This window comes from Penicillium hispanicum (genome assembly GCF_028827665.1).
Source record: "Penicillium hispanicum strain IBT 35686 chromosome Unknown utg000008l_segment0_segment0, whole genome shotgun sequence".
In the NCBI taxonomy this organism is placed as follows: domain Eukaryota; kingdom Fungi; phylum Ascomycota; class Eurotiomycetes; order Eurotiales; family Aspergillaceae; genus Penicillium; species Penicillium hispanicum.
In genome coordinates, this window is record NW_026623200.1 from 1715450 (window position 1) to 1735366 (window position 19917).

General features: G+C 51.9%; 9 protein-coding genes across 9 annotated transcripts; 5 read left to right on the forward strand and 4 right to left on the reverse strand.

Annotated features, from left to right (window-relative positions):
- Window positions 1–113: 113 nt before the first annotated feature.
- Window positions 114–1196, forward strand: N7459_009489 (uncharacterized protein; the record flags this gene model as incomplete). Its single annotated transcript, XM_056948657.1, has 3 exons — window positions 114–352; window positions 410–709; window positions 767–1196. The coding sequence occupies 3 exons, from the start codon at window positions 114–116 to the stop codon at window positions 1194–1196; spliced, it is 969 nt and encodes a 322-aa protein (XP_056795882.1).
- Window positions 1197–1909: 713 nt separating this feature from the next.
- N7459_009490 (GATA transcription factor LreB) lies at window positions 1910–3097 on the reverse strand (the record flags this gene model as incomplete). The annotated part of the gene is made up of 1 exon (XM_056948658.1): window positions 1910–3097. One exon carries the CDS (start codon window positions 3095–3097, stop codon window positions 1910–1912), a length of 1188 nt encoding a protein of 395 aa, XP_056795883.1.
- A 589-nt stretch (window positions 3098–3686) lies between these two features.
- N7459_009491 (MRX complex DNA-binding subunit) lies at window positions 3687–7834 on the forward strand (the record flags this gene model as incomplete). Its single annotated transcript, XM_056948659.1, has 4 exons — window positions 3687–3706; window positions 3854–3944; window positions 4003–7773; window positions 7826–7834. The coding sequence occupies 4 exons, from the start codon at window positions 3687–3689 to the stop codon at window positions 7832–7834; spliced, it is 3891 nt and encodes a 1296-aa protein (XP_056795884.1).
- A 245-nt stretch (window positions 7835–8079) lies between these two features.
- N7459_009492 (putative DNA repair protein Rad1) lies at window positions 8080–9237 on the reverse strand (the record flags this gene model as incomplete). The annotated part of the gene is made up of 1 exon (XM_056948660.1): window positions 8080–9237. The coding sequence occupies one exon, from the start codon at window positions 9235–9237 to the stop codon at window positions 8080–8082; it is 1158 nt and encodes a 385-aa protein (XP_056795885.1).
- A 159-nt stretch (window positions 9238–9396) lies between these two features.
- Window positions 9397–9808, reverse strand: N7459_009493 (OST5 family protein; the record flags this gene model as incomplete). Its single annotated transcript, XM_056948661.1, has 3 exons — window positions 9397–9442; window positions 9510–9564; window positions 9622–9808. The coding sequence occupies 3 exons, from the start codon at window positions 9806–9808 to the stop codon at window positions 9397–9399; spliced, it is 288 nt and encodes a 95-aa protein (XP_056795886.1).
- A 192-nt stretch (window positions 9809–10000) lies between these two features.
- gcnE (histone acetyltransferase GCN5) lies at window positions 10001–11581 on the forward strand (the record flags this gene model as incomplete). The annotated part of the gene is made up of 7 exons (XM_056948662.1): window positions 10001–10022; window positions 10086–10177; window positions 10231–10284; window positions 10358–10566; window positions 10650–10737; window positions 10758–11501; window positions 11561–11581. The coding sequence occupies 7 exons, from the start codon at window positions 10001–10003 to the stop codon at window positions 11579–11581; spliced, it is 1230 nt and encodes a 409-aa protein (XP_056795887.1).
- A 753-nt stretch (window positions 11582–12334) lies between these two features.
- rgsB (uncharacterized protein) lies at window positions 12335–13571 on the forward strand (the record flags this gene model as incomplete). Its single annotated transcript, XM_056948663.1, has 3 exons — window positions 12335–12492; window positions 12558–13275; window positions 13335–13571. 3 exons carry the CDS (start codon window positions 12335–12337, stop codon window positions 13569–13571), a joined length of 1113 nt encoding a protein of 370 aa, XP_056795888.1.
- Window positions 13572–14145: 574 nt separating this feature from the next.
- On the reverse strand, window positions 14146–15175 carry N7459_009496 (COP9 signalosome complex subunit 7; the record flags this gene model as incomplete). The annotated part of the gene is made up of 2 exons (XM_056948664.1): window positions 14146–14834; window positions 14917–15175. The coding sequence occupies 2 exons, from the start codon at window positions 15173–15175 to the stop codon at window positions 14146–14148; spliced, it is 948 nt and encodes a 315-aa protein (XP_056795889.1).
- A 975-nt stretch (window positions 15176–16150) lies between these two features.
- On the forward strand, window positions 16151–19732 carry ctpA (Cu(2+)-transporting P-type ATPase CCC2; the record flags this gene model as incomplete). The annotated part of the gene is made up of 1 exon (XM_056948665.1): window positions 16151–19732. The coding sequence occupies one exon, from the start codon at window positions 16151–16153 to the stop codon at window positions 19730–19732; it is 3582 nt and encodes a 1193-aa protein (XP_056795890.1).
- Between the last annotated feature and the right edge of the window lie 185 nt (window positions 19733–19917).

Genomic DNA, 19917 nt, shown 5'->3' on the forward strand with positions numbered 1-19917 from the left:
CTGATTCGCATAGTACTCCATTAATATCTTCCTTGGCTGCCACTTCGGCTGAACGGCCTGCTCAGTACAAACAGTTTCAGTGCTGCTGATCATTCTCGCAACACACTGCCATCATGCACTTCTTCTTCCCCAGGAGGCACCGGCATTTCAAACTCGTCCTCATCTTGATGCTGGTTGAGATCCCGTTGGTGATTGTCCTCTTGACTCTCACAGGTATTGCCTCGCACAATCTATATTCGTCCTTGCTATGGCAAGATGGTGCAGACAACGGCTTCAACAGTTCTCCCGATGAGGCGCTGTACGCGGCTGCCAACTATCGGCCATATACAGCTCCCATGGTCTGGTCTTCATTGTATGTTGAGTTGTTTCTCAATAGTGATTCGACGGAATATAACTGACCGGGTGATAGCCTCACCAATTACAATCTAGTCATTGGCGTCTTGGCTGTCTTCTTCCTGATCGTCAAACTTCCAGTCCATGTTATGCACCTGTTCTTCCCTCCTGTTGCTGCCACTGTCCATGGTTCAATGGTTATCCTCCTCATTGTGTCGGCACGATACCAAGCAGGCAGCGATATGTCGGACCCGAAACACCCCCAGCCAGGACCGCCATGGTACATCACAAAGAAGTGCAGTGTGGCCGTGCACGAGTCAAACATTGGATATTGCGAGCAGGCAAAGGCTCTCTTTGCCCTCACCATTACCATCATGTACGATCACCTCTCCCCGCTGGGCTGGAATTCCCCAAAGCTAACGTGTTCCTCTAGATTCCTCTTCTTTGTGGAACTATGCGTCAGCATCTATTCCTGCTTCATCACCAAGGAAGAGCGCGAGCAGATCTTGGAAGAGCGAGAAGAGAAGCGCGTCGAAAAGGAGTTTGAGGAAGAAATCCTCAAATCACCCACCGGGGTTCCCACGACCCCTGCATTCTACGCCCAAGGGCAAATGATTCCTCGAACCCCTGGGTTCCCACCGATGGCCCATACAGCCCCGGTCAATAATGGCGGCCCCGTTTCACCATTCACCCCCCGCACATTGGCATTCAACCGGCTTGGTAGCACATCGTCGGATCTCCCACTGCGCTCTAATGCTGATGCGTCCTCGCCGGTTTCGCCGCCGCAGCAAACACCAGAAGCACAGGCAGAATCAGGATCACCGATGTATTTCCCACCGCCACCAAAGAAGGCACAGAAATAGGTCTCAGGTGTTGAGTTTGTTGCTTTCTAGGCCATTATTGATGATACCATCTCTTGTTTGCCATCTACAATATCTACCTACTTTCTTTGAACCAGGACTGCGGGGGCTGCATTGATCCGTCTTTGCAATTCGATGCGGGGCAACTCTTCGTGTTGCCCAGGCCATCATTTGGTTGTGGACTTCGGGCTTGAAGTATCAGAATACACCATCCGAATATAGCTACATACCACTCAACCACTCACGGCGTTTGAATATCGGACTCATGTCATTCTTGTGTCGACGGTTGCCATATAGTCTTCATTGCCTTGAAAATCCAACTAAAGAGCAAAGGCGAATAGTTGGTAGAACCTCACGTTAGCGTAGTCTTTGAAGGCTATGGAAACACGCAATGCAGGAATGGCACGTTGATATATATGTATAAAAAATGAGGCGCCAGACAATTATGGGTCATGATTTCATCATCGATGTCAAACAGCATATGTGACAAGATTGGAAAGCAAAAGAACTCCACCAGGGAGTTTCCAAACCAAATTCAATCAGCCCAACCCATTAGAAATCGTATGTTACCAAGTACGTCGACGCAATATAATCAAGTCCAAGAAGGAAAGATGCAAGAATCAGGGGGAAAACTTTCGCTAGTCACAAAATGCCGGCATTGGGAAGATGAAGTATTCAGACAGGATCAGGTAGACTCTTGGCGCTTCTTCTCCTTTTTAGACCAACGTACTAGACAGATGGAGCAGATTAGCCTGGATGTTACAGAAGGGGAAAGAGAAAGAGGACTTACAACCGCAGGCATTGCACAACGTCTTTGGACCATTAGGACCTTTCCGCCATTCTGGCGAGTCAGCTGTTCCGCAATCATCGCAGACATGTTGTGCCTTGAGCCTCTTCCGCCGGTCTCCTTCTTGGACGTTGCGAGCTTGGTCGGCAGCCGTGGTGATGTCAATGTCACACTGGACTAATCGACCATGACGCACGCCAGTACTAAGGCCCTGCGACCGTTCGCCCTCTCCATAGCAGAGACCAGTCATAACTTCGATGCCGTCGATATGGGACATTCTTTCTGTATGGGGTGCCTTTTCGGAGAAGTAATCCACCGATTGGCTGGTATCGGACTCATCGGAGTTGGCAGCCACTGTTTCGGTGGACTCTTGGTCGCTCTGACCACCTTGCCCGGTCGAGTTATCCACCATCAACTTGTCTGTATCCCTCTTCTGGAAGGCTCCCCGATTCAAGCTGGCATCCTCCTCTTCCTCCTGCTTGAGTTTGGCAATTTGTTGCACCAAACGCGCATTTTCGATCTTGTGTTCTAGGAAGGAGTCGAGAAGTTGGGAGTTCTTTAGAGGGTACGGTCGACACATAAGAAAGAAGCCTGTGCAGCGATCCTGGGTTGAAGTGGATTCTTCCTGATTCTCTTTCAGATTTGCGATGTGAGGATGCCCATAAATCTCGACCAGGCAGTAAGCGCCATTGGTCTTTTGAAGTCGCACATGAGAGCGGAATGGTCGGTTTGACGCCACCGAGTCGTCCATGTCCCGCATGAAGACGTACTTGTCGTCGTCGTGAATGTGTTTATCCAGAGAATTGCCCTCAAGTTGTTTGGGTACGCGGCCGATGATCTGTTTAGCGGACGGGGAAGCATAGGCGATTCGGCCCTCGGCGTTCAGCAGGAGCAGCAAGTCCTTCATTTCTTCCAGGACTAGTTGAGACCAACCCAGGTCATTGTGTTGGTCCTGGTACCCCCCGTGTTGCGGGACCTGGAGTTCGTAGTGCGAATAGGACCCTGTCATGTTTGGCTGGTCAAGGGTGTAGGCCTGTTTCCGTTCGATAGAGCCGGTTCGTGTTTGCGAGACGGGGAATATAGCGTTATCAAACGAATGCTGCTGGCTCAGGGCCATGTCGAGGCGGCCTGCACCACTGTAGACTAGGTCAAATGGCTATAACACAAGAATAAGGTTGATCGTGCGGTGAGCGTCCGGGTTGCTCAATCAAGTGCGATTAGAAGGCGCATTCCCCGTAGGATTGAGGGTCCTGGACACAATGGATATAGATCTGGAACGGATGAGAGCATTTCTGGGCCTGCAATTCAGGCACAGTATCCAGCCGATGCGATCTTCCAGGTCATTCGAAGACCGCTTCCGACGGCTATCGCACAGACAACCTCCAATTCTGCGAGAGGGAGAGAAAGAGGGAAAAGGCAACCGGCCCGCTCAAATCGACTGTAATCGCCGATCTTGTGGGGCATTACCGGCTTAAGTAACGCGATATCAACACGTGATTTCGTGTCGCCCCGGCGCGAGCGGCGAAAGTTGATGCATCGCAGCCATCGGGCGATCCGAGCACTTGCTGGCGTTCGCTGAAGTTGCATCTGCACTGGGCTGTGGAAGATAACAGATATACCCTTTGCCACTAGGTCGTCTCCTGCCAGGCCCAGACTCGCTGGCTTGTCAAAATGTGAGTGCAAGCCCCCCGCTGATCTACCGCGATATGCTAATAAACGGGCAGGTGTAAGTGCATCGTCCCAGCACAAGAGGGACTTCTCTGACGATGACAACCACTAAAAATAGCGAAGATTGATAAGCTCTCAATATTGGGGTATGTCTCTCTGTCCAAAAGGGAGTTTGCTCATGCTAATTACCGTACCTTGGCTCTAGAGTTCGATCCTTCGATAACACGCGCAGTGAGACTATCCAGTTCCACACACCTCTTACTTTGATTGTGGGATACAATGGTTCAGGCAAAACGGTACGACCCTTCCAAGGTTGCCCGCGCGATATCGCACAAGTAAGCTGACAGGGCGTAGACTATCATCGAGTGTCTCAAGTATGCTACGACGGGCGACCTCCCTCCGAACAGCAAAGGCGGTGCTTTCATCCATGACCCGAAGCTATGTGGAGAGAAGGAAGTACTGGCCCAGGTGAAGCTCTCCTTTAAGGGAACTACTGGAGCAAAAATGGTGGCTACTCGGAGTCTCCAGCTTACGGTCAAGAAAACCACGAGATCCCAGAAAACGCTGGAGGGGCAGTTGATGATGATGAAAAATGGAGAGCGTACCGCTATCTCATCACGCGTAGCGGAACTCGACCAAATCATGCCACAGTACCTGGGCGTTTCCAAAGCCGTCTTGGACTCCGTGATCTTCTGCCACCAGGACGAAAGCCTCTGGCCGATGAGTGAACCCTCAGTTTTGAAAAAGAAATTCGACGAGATCTTCGAAGCCATGAAATATACCAAGGCCATCGACAACATCAAAGCGCTGCGGAAGAAACAGAACGAGGAGCTCGCAAAATTCAAGATCATGGAGCAGCATGCCAAAGAGGACAAAGACAAAGCAGACCGTGCAGAGAAGCGATCGGTCAAGCTTCAAGACGAGATTGAGGCGCTACGAGGAGAGACCCAGCAAATGTCGAAAGAGCTGCGCCACGTCGCTGATTTGGCCGATAAGGCTTGGAAGGAATCTGAAAGCTACGCCCAAGTTCTCGGTGCCCTGGAAGGCAAGCGGATCGAAGCAAAAAGCATCCAGGCAACCATTGATAATCTCAAGAGACATCTGGTTGAACTTGATGATTCCGACGAATGGCTCGAGTCAACACTGGAGCAATTCGAGACGAGACAAATACAATATCAACAACAAGAAGAAGCTCAGAAAGAAAATTACATGGAGCTGAAGGAGCGGATCGAGCGGACTCGACACAGACTCGGCTTAAAACAAGCTGAGAACGGCAGATATGAAAACGACAAAGCCAACTTTGAGCGACAAGTCCAACGACGGCAGAATATGATCAACGAAGTTGCCCGTGGGAACAACATCCGAGGTGTTGATGATAGTATGGCGCAGGCCGACATCGATGCTTTCATGCAAAAAATTCGTCGTTTTCTGCGGGAACAGAATCAAGCTCTAGAGCGAGTGAAGCGTGAGGCACAGAAAGAGCTCCGAGAGGTGCAGGAGGCTCTGAATGAGATCGGACAGCGCAGGTCTGCTCTTCAAGAGAGCAAGAATTCTGCGCGGAGACAAATTGCCACCAACGACCAGGAAGCAGCAACCTATCGAGGAAAACTCAATGAGATTGATGTTGACGAAGGTGTTCAGGCTGTGCTGGAGGCTAAGGTGGAGGATATTACCTCAAACCTTGAGAATTCCAAAGTGCGAGCGAAAAATGCTTCTTGGGACCGAGAAATCCAAGATACAAATGCGCAGACCAATCACCTGGAAGACGAAAATTCGAAGTTGAATGCTGAATTGATCGAGTCCACGAAAAAGGCAGGCGACCTGGCTCGTTTGGATCATCTCAAGAAGGAGATAAAGGACCGGGAGCGTGGTTTACAGACACTCAAGGGAGCTCATGGAGATCGCCTCGCGAAGGTTGTTGGTCAAGACTGGCAGCCTCAAACCTTAGAGCGTGACTTTCAACTTGTCATCGACGATGAGTCTAAGAAGGTAGCCGATGCGGAACGGAATCGTGATGGAGTCAGCCGGGAGCTTGAGCAAGTCGAGTTCAAGCTCAAGAATGCCAGAAAGAATTTGACCCAGCGGCAGAAGGAACTCAACAATTGCTTGAAGGAAATAAACGAGGCAGTCGGCGCGGAGCCCTCCGAATATCCCGATATTGTCAAGGACCGACAGGCTCAGTATGACCTTGCTCGCAAAGATGCCGATCAATATGCTGGCATGGGCGAGTATCTTAATAGGTGTCTTGATGCAGCACGGCGGACCAAGTCATGCCGCACGTGCCAAAGATCCTTCAGAAATGAGAAAGAACTCCAGAATTTCACTACAAAACTGGAGGCTTTGGTGGCTAAAGCATTGGAGGGCGACGATGAGGATTTGAAACGGCTGGAGGAGGACCTGGAAGCAGCCCGTGAAGCCAGCGCAGCCTACGACTCGTGGGTTCGTCTCTCGGAAACAGACATCCCAGAGATGGAGAGGGAGGAACAAGAGTGCGAAACGCAGCGTGGCCATCTCTTGGACGAGCTTGAAGCCCATGATCGGACCGTTGATGAAAAGTCGGAAAGAAGAAGAGATGCCGAGGCGCTCACGAAGACGGTCAACACAATTGCCAGGCATGATTTCGAAATCAAGAACCTCACCTCTCAAATTGAGGAGCTCTCCACAAAGCAGCAAGATGTCTCCGTTGGCCGTACCCTGGAGGACATCCAGGAAGAAATCTCGGCGAACAATGAAAAATCTCGGGAATTCAAGAAAACTCTCTCGAGACTCACAAACGAGAAAGAACAGACACGGGGTGAGATCAACAAACTAGAGCTGCACCTTCGAGATGTAAGAAGTAATCTCGATAATACCAAATTCCAGCTTGAAAAGAAGGCCGACTTGCTGGTCCGCATTGAAGAGTACAAGAAGCTCAATGCTCATCAGCGAGAGGCCATCGAGAAGGCAGACCGAGACATCGAGAACCTCACTCCTGAACTGCTTCAGGCCCAAGCTCGCTACGATGATATCAGCCAGCGAGCCGATGCGCGTGAGCGAGACTTACAGCATGAAATCACCCGTCTTTCAGAGAGCATACATCAACTCGACCTTGCAAATGATGATATCAATTCCTACAACGAACGAGGAGGGTCGCGTCAACTCGAGCGGAGCCAGCAGGAGCTTTCTGATATCGAGGAAGAAATCAGCAAATTGGAGGCCGAGCAAGGAGAGATAACAAGAGAGATCAACAGGATTTCGGCTCAGTTGAAGGATAGCGAGAATACCAAGCGCCAATACTCGGATAACCTGACCTATCGTCAGGCCACACGATCTTTAAGCAGTGTTCTGGAGGAAGTTGAGCAACTCGAAGCGCAAAACGCTGAAGTTGACCGTGGCCGCTTCAAGCAAGAGTCCGAGCGCTGGACCCGCGAACACAATGCCCTGGCTGCCAAACAGGCTAGCAAGATGGGAGAAATGAAGTCCAAGGATGACCAGCTGATGCAGCTCTTGGCAGACTGGAACACGGACTACAAGGATGCCGCTTCCAAGTATAAGGAGGCTCATATCAAGGTCGAGACGACCAAGGCTGCAGTCGAAGACTTGGCTCGCTATGGCGGTGCGCTTGATAAAGCCATCATGCGGTACCATGGCTTGAAAATGGAAGAGATCAACTCGATCATTGGGGAGCTTTGGCAGAAAACCTATCGCGGAACCGACGTTGACACGATTCTTATCCGCTCGGACAATGAGAACGCCAAAGGTAATCGGTCATACAATTACCGGGTTTGCATGGTCAAGCAAGGCGCAGAGATGGATATGCGAGGCCGTTGCAGCGCTGGGCAGAAGGTGCTGGCCAGTATCATCATTCGTCTCGCTTTGGCGGAGTGCTTCGGTGTCAACTGCGGTCTTATCGCCCTCGATGAACCCACGACAAATCTCGACCGTGACAACATTCGTTCTCTGGCAGAATCGCTGCACGATATCATTCGGACACGCCAGCAACAGTCCAACTTTCAGTTGATTGTCATTACCCACGACGAGGAGTTCTTGCGCCATATGCAATGTGGTGACTTCAGTGACTACTACTACCGTGTCTCACGCAATGAGAGACAGAAGTCGATTATTGAGATGCAGTCCATTGCTGAGGTATGTTCGATTTAATTCAGAACTACAGCGGCCTATACTAACTTGTTTCTAGGTCATGTAATTCTCGTCGATTCTCGGGGTTGATTGTTACGTCCCGAGGTCTTTCCGTTCTTCCCGCTGACTGCAGGTAGTCTGCTTCCTCATTCTTCGTGGGCGCCATGCAAGGTGCAGTCCCTAAGCGGATTTTTGAAGTATACCCATATCTAGGCGTTCGGAAGGCGATATTTGCGAGCATACTCTTATTGATATCTTATGCTATGAATGCATCATGCGCTTGAGCAAAATCAAATAAAACCGAGTAGGAAGCTAAGACCCATCCATTAGCATATCCATATCCGCGTCCTCTTCGTCTAAAAGTGGTACAAAACGAAAGTCCACAAAACACACAGGGCCTACATGGCCTTTGACACCTGCACCGACAGACCTGCCGGTGGCTGAACTCTGATCTTCGAGTTCGACCATGAATTGCAAGCTTAGCACACCTTGTCGATCCCCTCGAATACTGACTTTGTTCGCCACAGACATAGCACGAGAAGCCTTGCGAATAAGCGCAAACCGGTAGCCCTGTCGGATCCTGTCGCCCATTGAAGACGGCGGCGCGACGAGGAATGTTTCGGTAACGGTTGGAGCCAGTTTTGCCCGAGTAGCACGAGCTCTCGACGACCCGTCATCCGCAATGACTTTTTGTGTCTGCGTATCTTGCGCTTGAGTGGAACTACCGACGATTTCGTTGTGCTGGTCAATCGAGAACTCCACCGTGGATTCACTGAAGGGTCCTCCAGCACCGGAAAGAGCAAAGTATGGCTCTCGTTTAGCGGAGGCGGACAACTTGAGGATGGTTGGAGTAGAAGAGTCAAGCTCTGCGATGGCATTGTGCAGCCAGGCGGATCGCATGATGATTTTCATGATGATGGCGTCACGCTGCAGCGGGATATCACTTTCGTCATCCTCTGGTTCGTAGGTAACCAGCTCGCAGGTAGTATTGACACCAGCTTCCGTGATGGCAATGCTGAGAGGAGCCCCATGTTGCAAGTATTGCAGGGTACAAGAGCGGTCCATCAACAGTGCTGGTGCGTTAAATGCACTCGACGCTGGGTTGGTCTGAGGGAGACTGGTGTCTCGAGATCCATTGGGCTCCGCAAGGTCATTGATGCCGAATATCTTGAGTGTTTCGAGCAATGCCGCCAGGGAGATGACGAAATGTGGGTACGCCAGGTCTTCAGAGCGATCGTCATTTTCAGTTCCTTCTTGGTCGTTGCCGTTTGGTGTTGGACTGAATGAATAGCTGGTAAATAGAGATTTGTCGAGAAATGCTAGTCCTTGAATGACCCGGCCTTCTTCCACCGAAAACCGCAAGCCATCCGGGGTGATTTGTACGGTTGCTTTGGAAGCAAAGCCGATGCAGGATAGTAGTGTGTAGAGATGATGCGCATTGTTCGAGACACCGGTGAATAAGGGCTCCATGATGGGGTATGGCTAGACCGAGGGGTTGGGAGCGAATGGTGTGGTATAGCAGGATAAAACGAGTTCACGAATATGTGATAACTTGGGAGCTTCTAGCAGTACAGGCCCCGTTGGATTCCCTGCGTATGGTACATGGAGGGACAAGGTATGGGTATCGCGTTAAACATAAACTCCGACGGCGCAAATCATGAGCACAGCCCCAAACCTGACGAAGCATTACACTGTTAGCAAGAGGGTATGGTTGGTGCAACAGGAGGACCGTGTTCACTCACCCAAATAGAAGTGATGCTGGCACCCCCAAGGTCACAAGGTTTCCGAACGACCGGTCTGTTTTTGGAGATGAGCAAGACCAATTGATAGAATTGAGCGTGAAGTGCCACTTACTCAGACCAAAGATTCCAGTAAGAAGCAATGCTGGAATGAACAAGGTCAGTGAATGGCTTTGGAGCTGCAGGGCCGTATCCGTACCAGCAAGGAGCAAGTTGAAGCCGATAACGAACTGGCTCTCCTTATCGACAAGAGGTTGGAAGGGTGATGTGGAGGCTGCCTCCCAGATTTCGTTCAACGACATGAGTGAATGATGGTAGTGAAAATGGAGTCTGCAGGTGTCAAGAGCGGATCGACGGAGTTGCGGAACCAGCGACCTTCATAGATGCGCGACTGGCTGATCTGGCCGATTGACCCGGATCATCATTCTTCCCAGCCCCGACCGCGGCATCATCTCGAGGACGCGAGGTCGAGGAAACCGACACACTCACGCACCATGGCTGTGGTATCTCCCAAGAGTAAGTCCAATCTGCACCATTGTTTGATCTGAATTATGGCTCATTATGATCGGCGCGTCTCAGGCTCCAAGAGGAAAGCCTCAGAGGAGGCAGCTTCCCCAGATTCCCAACAGCAAGCCAGCAAGAAAGCACGCACCGATTCCCCAGAGAAGGAGGTTTGTTGCTTGTGGCCCATTTCGTTAGAAGTTATTTCTTACATGCTCAACAGGAAGATGGCCCGTTGCGAAAACCCCCTCTGCGCATTGTACCCTTCCCCGAGAAGGTGAGCGCTCACATCATTCCCACCTGCCGTCACTCTATCCATGAGACCGACAACGGCTGACTGATTCGCACAGCCTGCTGTACTCGAAGAGCGCCAAGGTGACATTGAGTTTCGGGTGGTCAACAATGATGGATCGCATGACAGTTTCATTGTCCTCACTGGCCTAAAGTGTATCTTCCAGAAGCAACTCCCGAAGATGCCTAAGGACTATATTGCGCGCCTTGTCTACGACCGTTCCCACTTGTCGATTGCCATAGTGAAGCATCCACTTGAAGTTGTTGGGTATGTGCTTGATAATGGGATGTTACTGACATCGGGCACTAATCGAGCCGTCGCAGAGGAATCACTTATCGTCCGTTTAACAGTCGCAAGTTTGCGGAAATCGTCTTTTGCGCCATTTCATCAGATCAGCAAGTCAAGGGCTACGGCGCGCACTTGATGTCACACCTCAAGGTATGTTGTGGATACCACAGGCTTGGAAGTCGCTGGCACTGATATGCATGGAACAGGATTATGTGAAAGCCACCTCCCCCATTATGCATTTCTTGACCTATGCGGACAACTATGCCATCGGTTACTTCAAAAAACAGGGATTTACTAAGGAGATCACACTTGACCGGTCGATCTGGATGGGTTATATCAAGGATTACGAGGGCGGAACCATTATGCAATGCACAATGCTACCCAAGATTCGATACCTTGAAATGGGCCGGATGCTTCTGAAACAGAAGGAAGCTGTACAAGCCAAGATTCGTGCATTCAGCCGGTCACATATTATTCATAATCCCCTCAAGGAGTGGAAGAATGGGGTGACTCAAATCGATCCTCTCACTATACCTGCCATTAAAGAATCTGGATGGTCACCCGACATGGATGAACTGGCCCGACAGCCACGCCACGGACCAAACTATAACCAACTTCTGCATCTTCTCAACGATATGCAGAACCACAGTGCCGCTTGGCCCTTCACACAGCCGGTCAACCGTGACGAGGTTCCCGACTACTATGAGGTCATTATGGAGCCGATGGATCTGTCTACCATGGAGGAGAAGCATGAGAAAGACATGTACCCCACTCCTCAGGACTTCATCAAGGATGCCATGTTGATCTTTGACAATTGCCGCCGGTATAACAACGAGAGCACCCCGTACGCCAAAAGCGCGAACAAACTTGAGAAGTTTATGTGGCAGCAGATCCGGAATATCCCTGAGTGGTCGGTAAGTTTTAGAAGAAATGGATTCCAGGTTAAGATACTGACTGATTTCTCCGCCTCCAGCATCTTTCTGATGGCCACTAAGGATTCTTCATCTCGCGGGTGTTCAGCTGGGATGGCGTTTGAAGGCAGCATGGATTTACCAATACCCTGTGGATAGTTTTCTTTTAACGGAGCGCTGTGGTTATTTTCTTCCCTTGAATCAAAGACGACTCTGATGCCATGATCCTCCGCGGTCATTCTTCCCGCTCCATACTATGAATGAGAAGTGTAGACATGTAGTAGTTAACTAGGAAACTAGGAAACTGATATATTGAATGATGCAATAATAATGGACGATCTTCAGGGTTGACAGGTGGGTCCGGAAGGAGGGTTGTTCCGGTGTTGTTTCAGGCCGCAGAATGCAGAGGCTGGAGATTCGACGACTTCGACACCCTTGCTTCGGAGAGCCTGGCCTCGTTCGTTTCAATTCCCGCTTCATGGGCTGTTCGCGCTGTGGATTTCGTTGAAGACTGCTTCTGCTGCTGTGGAGTGGCTCTCACTTGTCGACTTACCTACTGCCGTCCAGTTCCAGGGGTTGGTTCTCCTATCAGGGCCACCCATTGCGTGTACCTGACACTTGATTCTTTTTAGCATCGCTTCTTTTAACGCGCCCCGCAGGTGCCTCTCGCTTTTTGAAAACTTCCAATTCGGCTCGTTAGGAACAGCCGTGTTGCTGCTTCTCAGGCCTGCGACGCGACATTACACGCTCCTTACCCCTTTTACGCCCCTCTTTTTAACTTCGACTCGCCGGTGCTGGAATTTTCGCCGCAAACAAGATTCAAACCAATCATCAAAATGGCTTCGCCAGACAACTTCTCCGATCCGGAGCAGCGGAATCGCCTGCCCACGCTCTTTGAAGTCCTCAGCCGCCGTACGCTGGCCCCCGTGGACCTCTTCTCCTTCTACATCTACATGCGGGATCAACAGCGGTCCGTGGACTATCTGGATTTCTGGTAAGTGGATTGCGTCTACCTCCGTGCTGGATTGGATTAGGTCATAATACTGAACCCCCAACTAGGCTTGATGTCTCGCAACACATGTCCCTGTGCCGTCACTATGTCCGAGAGCTTCGTCGTTCCGTACTTGTCGCAACTCCTGACATGGAGAGAGCTGATAGCAAAAGGTCGTCCGCCATGCTCGAAAACTTGGAAAACCTGGGTGATATTCCGCTTGGGGAGGCTGGGCCTTCACGTCTAGGGATGAACGAGAAGGGTCGAGATGCCGATCAACGCCTGTCCGCTTTCTTGCGCTCCGAAACCCAACATTCATCACATTCCCCGCAAAATAGCATTGGCTCCTCGGTGTATCCCATTCAGTCAAACGATCCCCCGGCGCGACCTAGCGACGGCACCCGAAATGGTGACTCCAACTCCCCAGGCCACACCGTCGCACGAAATGATATTCGTGCCAGTGCCGAAAAGATCCTGTACACCTTCCTTCTCCCCGGTTCCGAGCGAGAGATCACCCTGCCTGAAACCATGGTATCGACAATTATCAATCTGGTCGAGGATGATGGTCGTGACGACCCTGAGGTGTTCGACCCGGCGAAGGACTATGTCTTCCAAGCAATGGAACGCGTTGCATTCCCTGGTTTCTTGCAGGCAAAGGCACTGGGCAATCTCGTACCCCTCAGCATCATTGCCCGCCTAGCCTTTGCCCTGATCAGTTTTGGTGGTGGATTCTGGGGAGCCTTCTACGTCGTCCTGCGGGATAAGCCTCGACACATCCGCTGCTGGGTATGCCGTGCAATTCCTTCTAGATCAATCACAGGTTCAACCGGCTAACCATCTACCAGATCATTCTTCCGTTCGCTGTCGCAGCCTACTTTATTGTCTCATACCAGTACAAGATTGATCCAGTCATGGCATTCCTCGGCTACAGCGAATATACGTTCATGAACTGGGCTCCAATTCGGGAACCCTATGTTCGCAAGCTGCTCAACAAGCGTGCCATTGTTACAGCGGCTATTTCATTCCTGACAGCTGCTGCCCTGAGCATTCTCTTCATTTTTGTGCCGGGCACCATGCTGTGAATCACCTATTTCTGGATTCAAAATCAACCCAACTGGTGTCTCACCTTTGATACTCTAATCTTGGGCATTTTGCCGCCCATCATACTTTGTGACCACCGCTCTAACACTTGCAAGGCCATGCATTTGTACGACCTATCGAGGGCGTCTTCACTCTGGCGTCTGGATTCTGATGATCTGGTCTGCTTCTATGGAGCATAACCTCGGATAGATGTTGCTCTCATGGTATCCCTGCGGCCTTTAAATTCCGAGGCTTTGCTACTTCCGAAGGCGTCCTTCGGTCTTCGCTCCACCTGTCCACCAGACGGTCATCCTTCTTCGCTCTTTGCCGTGTCCATACTTTGCCACCTCTACTTATCTCGTCGACTTCTTTTCTTTCTCAATACCCCTTCTGACTTCAGCTACTTGTATTTATGTTCTCAATGAGTGCTGCCGTTAGGGCTTTACGAATGCAACCTATTACCGGTATACCCAGTCTCGTAATCAACTTTGGCAGGCAGAAGAAATGCGATGGTTGAATTTCGCTTCGTAGAGCTAGTTCTAGCAATGCGGTCGTATCGTTCATCAGCATCCGGTTTCAGGACTTGCGCCCCAGTATGCGCTTGGAATTCCGGCTGAAACCACCCCGCGACGACCCAGCTCCTTCGTCAATATCCATGCGCGACCCGAACTCACCCCCCTCCCCAGAATCCCAGTACCCATCGTCGGCGTCGATGTCATCCGCCTCTCGCTTATTACTGCTCATCCCAGTGGGGACTCGCCCACCCCGCCGCCCAAATATGCCCGCCTTCCCTGCCCGTCCGTTACCAGGTCCATCTTGCGAGCCGGCGGCATTCTGTCGCCGCTGGACTGTTTCGTCAAAAAGCTTCTGGTGGGCCCGTTCCTCGGCCTGGCGCGTTGCCGCGTTCGCCTTTACCCGCGCGATCTCCGCCTCCAGATCCGAGACTACTTCCACGCACCGGGCTTCCCAGTCTGTTAAGAGAGACACCATCTTCGGCAGCGATTGGGGCTGTACGTCTCGCAGAGGCGCGACAGATGTGACGTTGACGGTGGGTGGGGTGGTCGCGGGGGAGAGGCGAGCGGAGATAAGGGAGGCGTAGATGGCGGTGGTGACGAGGGATTCGAGGTCTGCGGTGGAAGGGAGGGAGAGAGCGTTCATCAGGGCGGGATAGGTGAGTGGTTTGATCGTTGACGAAAGCGAGAGGAGCGAGAGGAGGCGGAGCTTGAGAGTTTGTTCGCTACTCAGCTTGGGGAGGTTGGGGGTTGCTATTGAGGGAGTGGTGGTTAGCTGCTCTGTTTTCCTTTTCAAGGTAGTTCGACTGGGACGACTGGGCAAGACCGGCCATACATTGATATTCCTGCCATGTTCCCCAGGCGAAAATCTCCAGCACCTTCAGGTAGCCCTGGTATTCAACGGGAGTTTCGGGGGATCGTAGCGATTGGATTGTCGGGGTCTCCAGTAGTTCCGCGAAGACGTAGGTGTGTGGGCTGGAAGTGGCATTTGTGATTAAATTGGCCACAAACCGAGGCGACGTCGCGCTGTTCGAGTTGGCGAGGTGAATGAAAGGCTGCAGAGCCTCCAGGGCTCGGGCATGCGTTTGGTCCATGAGATGCGGTCAATGATGGAGGGGTAGGTGGTGGGAGATGTCGAGTTCAGGGGTACAGGAATTTGGAGTCCGGGACGGGCTGCTGCACTGCACTGCACTGCAGGATCCGGGGACCAGGATGGGGAGATGGTGGAAGCCAACGATCGAGATATTGAGGATGTACTTCGTTGGCGGGCGTCGCTGTTCTGGGCGGAGCTGGTTTGCACAGTTTGCAGCTCTTATCGATCAAATCGGCGCATGAATAAGTGCAATGCGCTTCTTTCATCCCAAATGTGATGGATGAGATTGTGGCTTCCTCATTTGCATCGCGCCTGGATGTGCGTGGTGGAATGACTTGTCCTTCATGGATAATCCTCGGACGTAGCTCGTATTGTAACCTTTGCAACCTCTCTACGCCCTGCGATCGTGGTACAGAGTCTCTTTCCCAGGCCTCTTGATCTTCCCGAAGCACCTCAGCTTCTGACAGGCGAGACTGCGTTTCAGCCTCTGCCCCTTCTCGGCTTTCTCGTACCGAGTATCTGTATGCTTCAGACGCTGCGATTCAGATCTCATCCAATCCAGCGCTTACTTTACGCGAGCTAGCAAGGGTGAAATCGCAGGTATTGCGGTGCGGGTTGAGAACGCACCTACGGCTTGCATTCCTCAGCGTGGCAGACGATCCACCCGTGCGTAATCACATCCACTTCGCGGCCTTGGCTCCCCTTGCTCACGTTGAATACTCTTTCCTCCTTCCGTCGCGAGGTGGCCTTTGTATCGAGTGAATATTTATTGCCTCTGCCTGCATCTCTTTCATCATTTGGCCTTGTCTGCTGGATTGGGGAATGATCTGATCAGGCCGCCATCGATCCGAGCGCATCCGTCTGCGGTCACATCACGCTATCTCCGCACATCGCGAGACGGTCTCTAGCACCAACAACGCCCTGATGCGATAATCCGCCGTTGCGCGGTTGCTACACAATACCTCCGCTTGCCGCCATGTCTGCAGACCTCGGTAGTACGGGCGATACGGCCTCTGCAAGTCGTCCACCCGCGATGGCCACGACCACTGTCAAAGTCGATGGCATGACTTGCGGGGCCTGCACGTCTGCTGTCGAGGGTGCCTTCAAAGGGGTCGAAGGCGTCGGCGACATCTCCGTGAGCTTAATGATGGGCCGCGCCGCTGTACAGCATGATCCGTCAATACTGCAGCCCTCCAAAGTTGCACAGATGATTGAAGACTGCGGCTTCGATGCCAGCGTTTTGTCGACCGAAGAGCGCGCCATACCTCTGGGCGCGGAATCCCCAAGCAATAACCCCACGAAATCCTCCACGACTACGCTTGCGATCGAAGGCATGACCTGCGGGGCATGCACCTCAGCCGTCGAAAGTGGACTGATCGACGTCCCCGGAGTAAGTTCGGTCAGCGTGTCACTACTCTCAGAACGCTGTGTGGTGGAACATGATATGCAAGTCATCACACCGGAGCGAATCACGGAGGTCATTGAGGATCGAGGCTTTGGAGCGCGGGTGCTGGAGACGAAGGCATCATCTACAGGCCATGGAAACTTGGCCACGCTTGCAAATATGGTCGAGGACAAACAGGGACATGTGGTCACTACGGTGGCAGTCGGAGGTATGACCTGTGGTGCTTGTACATCCAGTGTCCAGAATGCCTTCGCGAACGTCGATGGGGTGATCCAGTTCAATATCAGCCTGCTTGCTGAACGTGCTGTGGTTGTACATGATCCGACCATTCTTCCTGCCAAAGGGATTACCACAATGATTGAGGATGCTGGATTTGATGCCTCGATTGTATCATCCGAGGCGCAGGAACCACTCTCACGAAAGACCCAGCAACTCAACCTGAGCATCCACGGTCTGCGTGATGCCGCGTCCGCTTCTGCCCTAGAGGAAAATCTCCTGGGATATCCCGGAGTCCAGTCAGCATCTATAAGCTTATCATCCTCCCAGCTTGTGATTGCCTTTGATACCGCCGTCATTGGCATTCGATCTGTGTTCGACGTGATTGAGGCCGCCGGGTATAATGCATTAATCACTGACTCGGACGATACAAATGCACAGCTCGAGTCCTTGTCAAAAACCAAGGAGATCCAGGATTGGCGACGAGCTTTCGCCACTTCCGTGTCCTTTGCCGTTCCAGTATTCCTCATCAACATGATTCTGCCGATGTATATGCCCAGGTTGGACTTTGGCAGTTTCCAACTATTTCCGGGTCTCTATCTCGGAGACTTGCTTTGTCTGTTACTTACCTTACCTGTACAGTTTGGCATTGGTCGGCGGTTCTACGCCATCAGCTTTAAATCTCTCAAGCACCGATCCCCGACCATGGATGTCCTTGTCATGCTCGGCACTTCCGCTGCCTTCTTCTACAGTTGCTTTACCATGATTATGTCTGTGTTCAGTGATCATCATAGACGACCGAGCACTGTTTTTGATACCAGTACTATGCTCATTACATTCATCACCTTGGGCAGGTGGTTGGAGAATCGAGCAAAAGGACAAACCTCAGCCGCCCTCTCGCGCCTCATGTCGTTGACTCCATCCATGACAACGATTTATGAGGACCCTATTGCAGCAGAGAAACTAGCCGATGGATGGACGTCGAATGGCACTGGGTCGGTGTTATCGGAGGACTCATCGGTGAACCACAAGATTATCCCTACCGAATTGATCCAGGTCGGTGACATAGTCATCTTACGCCCTGGCGACAAGGTCTCCGCGGATGGACTGGTAATCCGAGGCGAAAGCTATGTCGATGAGAGCATGATCACTGGCGAGGCCCTGCCCATCCACAAGAAAAAAGGCAGCCACGTCATTGCTGGTACTGTCAATGGCACAAGCTCGATTGATTTCAAAGTCATTCGAGCCGGTAAAGACACCCAGCTCAGCCAGATTGTGAAGCTGGTCCAGGATGCACAGACCAGCCGTGCGCCGATTCAGCGCATGGCCGATATTGTTGCTGGCTACTTTGTCCCGACGATTATTAGTCTTGGATTGATTACCTTCTTCGGCTGGATGTTCCTTAGCCATGTCTTGCCCAATCCGCCCAAGATCTTCCAAGCAGAGGATAACGGTGGGCGAGTCATGGTTTGTCTGAAGCTTTGCATTTCCGTCATTGTCTTTGCATGCCCCTGTGCCCTGGGTCTGAGCACACCCACTGCGGTGATGGTCGGTACCGGTGTTGGTGCCGAACATGGAATTCTTGTCAAAGGAGGTGCCGTTCTTGAGGCTGCCACCAAGGTCAATCATGTTGTCTTTGATAAAACCGGTACCTTGACCACTGGTCGGATGAGTGTTGCACAGACGCGCATGGAGCCTCACTGGACAGCAAATGAGTGGCGCCGTCAACTATGGTGGCTGCTGGTCGGACTTGCGGAAATGGGCAGTGAGCATCCAATCGGCCGAGCCATTCTGTTTGAAGCCAAGTCTGAGTCAGGTCACCCCGGAGAAGATGGTCTGCCCGGCAGCATTGGTGACTTCGACGCTTGGGTCGGCCAAGGCATTTCCGCAACCGTGGAGCCGATGTCTAGCGCCGAGCGTATCCGCTATAAGGTCCTGCTCGGCAATGCAGACTTCCTGCGGTCAAAGGACGTCCCGATGCCTCCAACAGCCGACCCTGATTCGACTGCAGCCGGAAGCGACTCGGAACCGGTGGCTCCCAAACCCACGAGCATGATTTCTGGTATCACGCAGATTCACGTTGCCATTGATAACCGCTATGCGGGAACCATCTCCCTTCGCGACAGTGTGAAGGATACGGCGGTCGCAGCAGTTGCAGCTTTGCACCGCATGGGCATTGCGACCTCAATGGTAACAGGAGACACATTGTCCACGGCCCTCTCCATTGCGTCTGCTGTTGGAATTCCTGCTGATTCGATTTACGCGTCCGCATCACCCTCTGACAAGCGTGCTATCATCTCGGACCTCCAATTGAAGGGAGAGCGCATCGCCATGGTCGGGGACGGAGTCAACGATTCTCCCGCTCTGGCCACTGCATCTGTTGGAATCGCTTTGGCATCGGGAACCGACGTGGCCATGGAAGCTGCCGACATCGTCCTGATGCGCCCAGACGATCTTCTCTCTGTGCCTGCCAGTCTCTCCTTGTCTCGCGCCGTATTCACACGCATCAAGCTCAATCTGGTGTGGGCTTGTCTGTACAATGTCATTGGTCTTCCCTTCGCCATGGGCATCTTCCTACCCTTTACTGGCTTCATGCTACCGCCGATGGCTGCAGGCGCCGCCATGGCCGCCTCTAGTGTCTCCGTTGTTGTCAGTAGTCTGCTTTTGAAGCTCTGGCGCCGCCCATCCTGGATGGATATTGAGCGTTTGGAGAAGGAGCTTGGCGATGGGTCTATTCCTACCAACGGAAAATCGCGGTATGCTCGCCACATCAGCTGGTGGGCGCCAGCTACAATGCTGTCTGATCGTCCACGATCCCTCCGTCGCTGGGTCGGTGATGCGGCTTCTGCCCTGTGGTCGACGGCTACTGGTAGAAAGACCGCCATCCGGGAAGACGAGGGCTACGTCCCGTTACAAACTGTTGAACCATCCGTGTGATTACCTTGTTGCATAGATGTCGCTCACTTCTGTTTATTGCTTGGCTTGTTTGGCCCGGCTTATGATTCCGATTGTTGATACGCTCTAGCGCTTTTGGATATATGGTTTTTTTTTTTTTTTTTTTTTTTTTTTTTTTTTTTTTTTTTAGATGTTTGATACCTCATTTGTTTAGACCTATCCCTCTA